The 2,077-nt window shown below is 40.1% G+C and overlaps 1 protein-coding gene across 1 annotated transcript; it reads right to left on the bottom strand.

The window, feature by feature from the left end:
- On the bottom strand, positions 1-975 carry LOC148760779 (uncharacterized). Its single transcript, XM_088809680.1, has 3 exons — positions 361-975; positions 114-250; positions 1-13 (listed from the first exon to the last, which is right to left on the bottom strand). The coding sequence occupies exons 1-3, from the start codon at positions 973-975 to the stop codon at positions 1-3; spliced, it is 765 nt and encodes a 254-aa protein (XP_088665806.1).
- Between the last annotated feature and the right edge of the window lie 1,102 nt (positions 976-2,077).

Here is a 2,077-nt window from a genome sequence, read left to right on the forward strand (position 1 = left end):
TCACTGTTCACAACTGCACCAAAACATACATTGCCATTAGGTATAACCCTTGCTACCCTATGACAATCAAAATAAAAATTAATAAAATAAAAAAATAGTGTTTCTTTACTCACCTTGCCTTCTCTCTCCAAACTTGCAATATTAGCATGGAAGCCCGAAGGCCTCTCGTCACATTGCCATTTAAGCATTCTTGGCTAAACCTGTCCGGACTGTCGTTGCCTTCCGAACAAGTTTCTGATTTCAGGTATTGCTTCCAACGCCCAAAATTGCACATCAATTGTGTAACATTTTTACTCACCTCATAAATTTTTATGCTAAAAGAATAATGATAATGATAAACATTAGGCTATGGCAGACTACCTGAAATGCCCATATGAATTCATAGAGTTGGTAGCGCTTTTTCTCTGCTTCGCCTGTAGTAGGAGGTTCGGAACCCTTCAGTAGGTAATTCACGGTCAAACTCCACACATATGTGCCCCATGGGAATGCATTCCACTCGTCGATGTTCTCGACCAGTGACAACAACCATGGAACCACAGATCGTCTGTAGTCTTGATCGAATAAAACATTGGTTGCGATCAAGACGAGGGCCATCTTGCTCGCGTCTCCCTCATGCTGAAACTGCCCTCCTTTGAACGTATCTAAAATCTGTTGGATCTTCACCTCCTTCTTCGGTCCCCAATATCTTAAGTGAATTCCTCCAAGAAGGGCCTCGTACAGATTGACAATGAGGGCCGATGGGGGACCAAACTTCAGTCTTGTCACCAGACAGAACTCCCTCTTAGAAAAGCGGGCCTTCATTTTCCCTATTGCGAACCATAACTCTGCCTCAGTGGCGTCAGGTTCATTGATTCTGCACAGCATTAAATTGTGCACTAGACTGGCGCAGAATAAACCCTTGTCTGCTTCGACATCCAGCATGTGCCCGAAGCATGTTCTCTTAAAGTTTTCCAGCTCGTTCACTTGACACAGCATCTCACGTATCAAGTGCAGATGTGACCACTTACAGTGGATGTTAATGCCCTCATTGAACCCCCACCGGTGCCTTGGCACACAAAGCAAGGACTCCACGTTTACTGTTTTATTCCTGTGCTGGCCATCTGCAACATAAAACAGATAACATTCCCATTTTAGTCATGTCAATACCATCATTGTAGATTAACAAAAAAACTAGAGGAATTTTTGAGAAATGCCCTCCTCATAAGCTCACTCAAAAAATAACCCTAACAATATTTTTAACTGTTTTTAGACATCCCTGAAATAGAATAATTAATCCAAGTGTGGAGCATGGATTATTAAGTAAATCAACATATACACATTAAAGCATTATAGTTGACCCAAAATAATACAAAATGGACCCATGCAAGTAAATTTCATGTAGTTATGACACTCGTGCAATTTCCTACAACAATAGTCACGCAATGCCTACTCAATTAGTCATGCAATTACTAACATTAAATCACGCAATGATTTATAAACAAGTCACACAATTCTAAGAACAACTAATCGAATGACGCACACACTAACTGACGCCGTGCCTGAACAATATTCACACAATAACATAGAAACTAGTCACGCAATGGCCTATTAATCAGTCACGCTAAGTTGAACCCTTTTTCAATCACGCAACCTCAATGTGACCCCATGCCAAAATCCACTCACGCAAAAGGTGCCAACAACCTAAGCACGCCCTCACTCATGCAACATCTAAAGCCTCAACCGAATTCCTAACACATACATATCAACTAGTCACACATGGCCGATCACCTTTCCACCCTTAAACACCAACAATACCATCTTCATGTTTATATTCAAAAATTTCAAACAACAAAAATATCAATATGAACGTGCAACATGTATAGGTTTATGCTCAAAAACCTTAACCCTAAACATGAACAATAACCATTCTATCAAAAACCTCCACATGGTTCAAAATAAAATAAAAAAATTCATAAAAAAATATTATACCTTTCTCAGCGTAATGTCAACTTCCTCAAACTGCTCAATATGTGAACCACCTTTGTGCGAATAATAACCACTCCAAAAGGCTCCTACCACTTCCAAAATGCTCGAAAGT

Source organism: Theobroma cacao, chromosome 9, assembly GCF_053813885.1.
Source record: "Theobroma cacao isolate CCN51 chromosome 9, ASM5381388v1, whole genome shotgun sequence".
NCBI classification, from domain to species: Eukaryota; Viridiplantae; Streptophyta; class Magnoliopsida; order Malvales; family Malvaceae; genus Theobroma; species Theobroma cacao.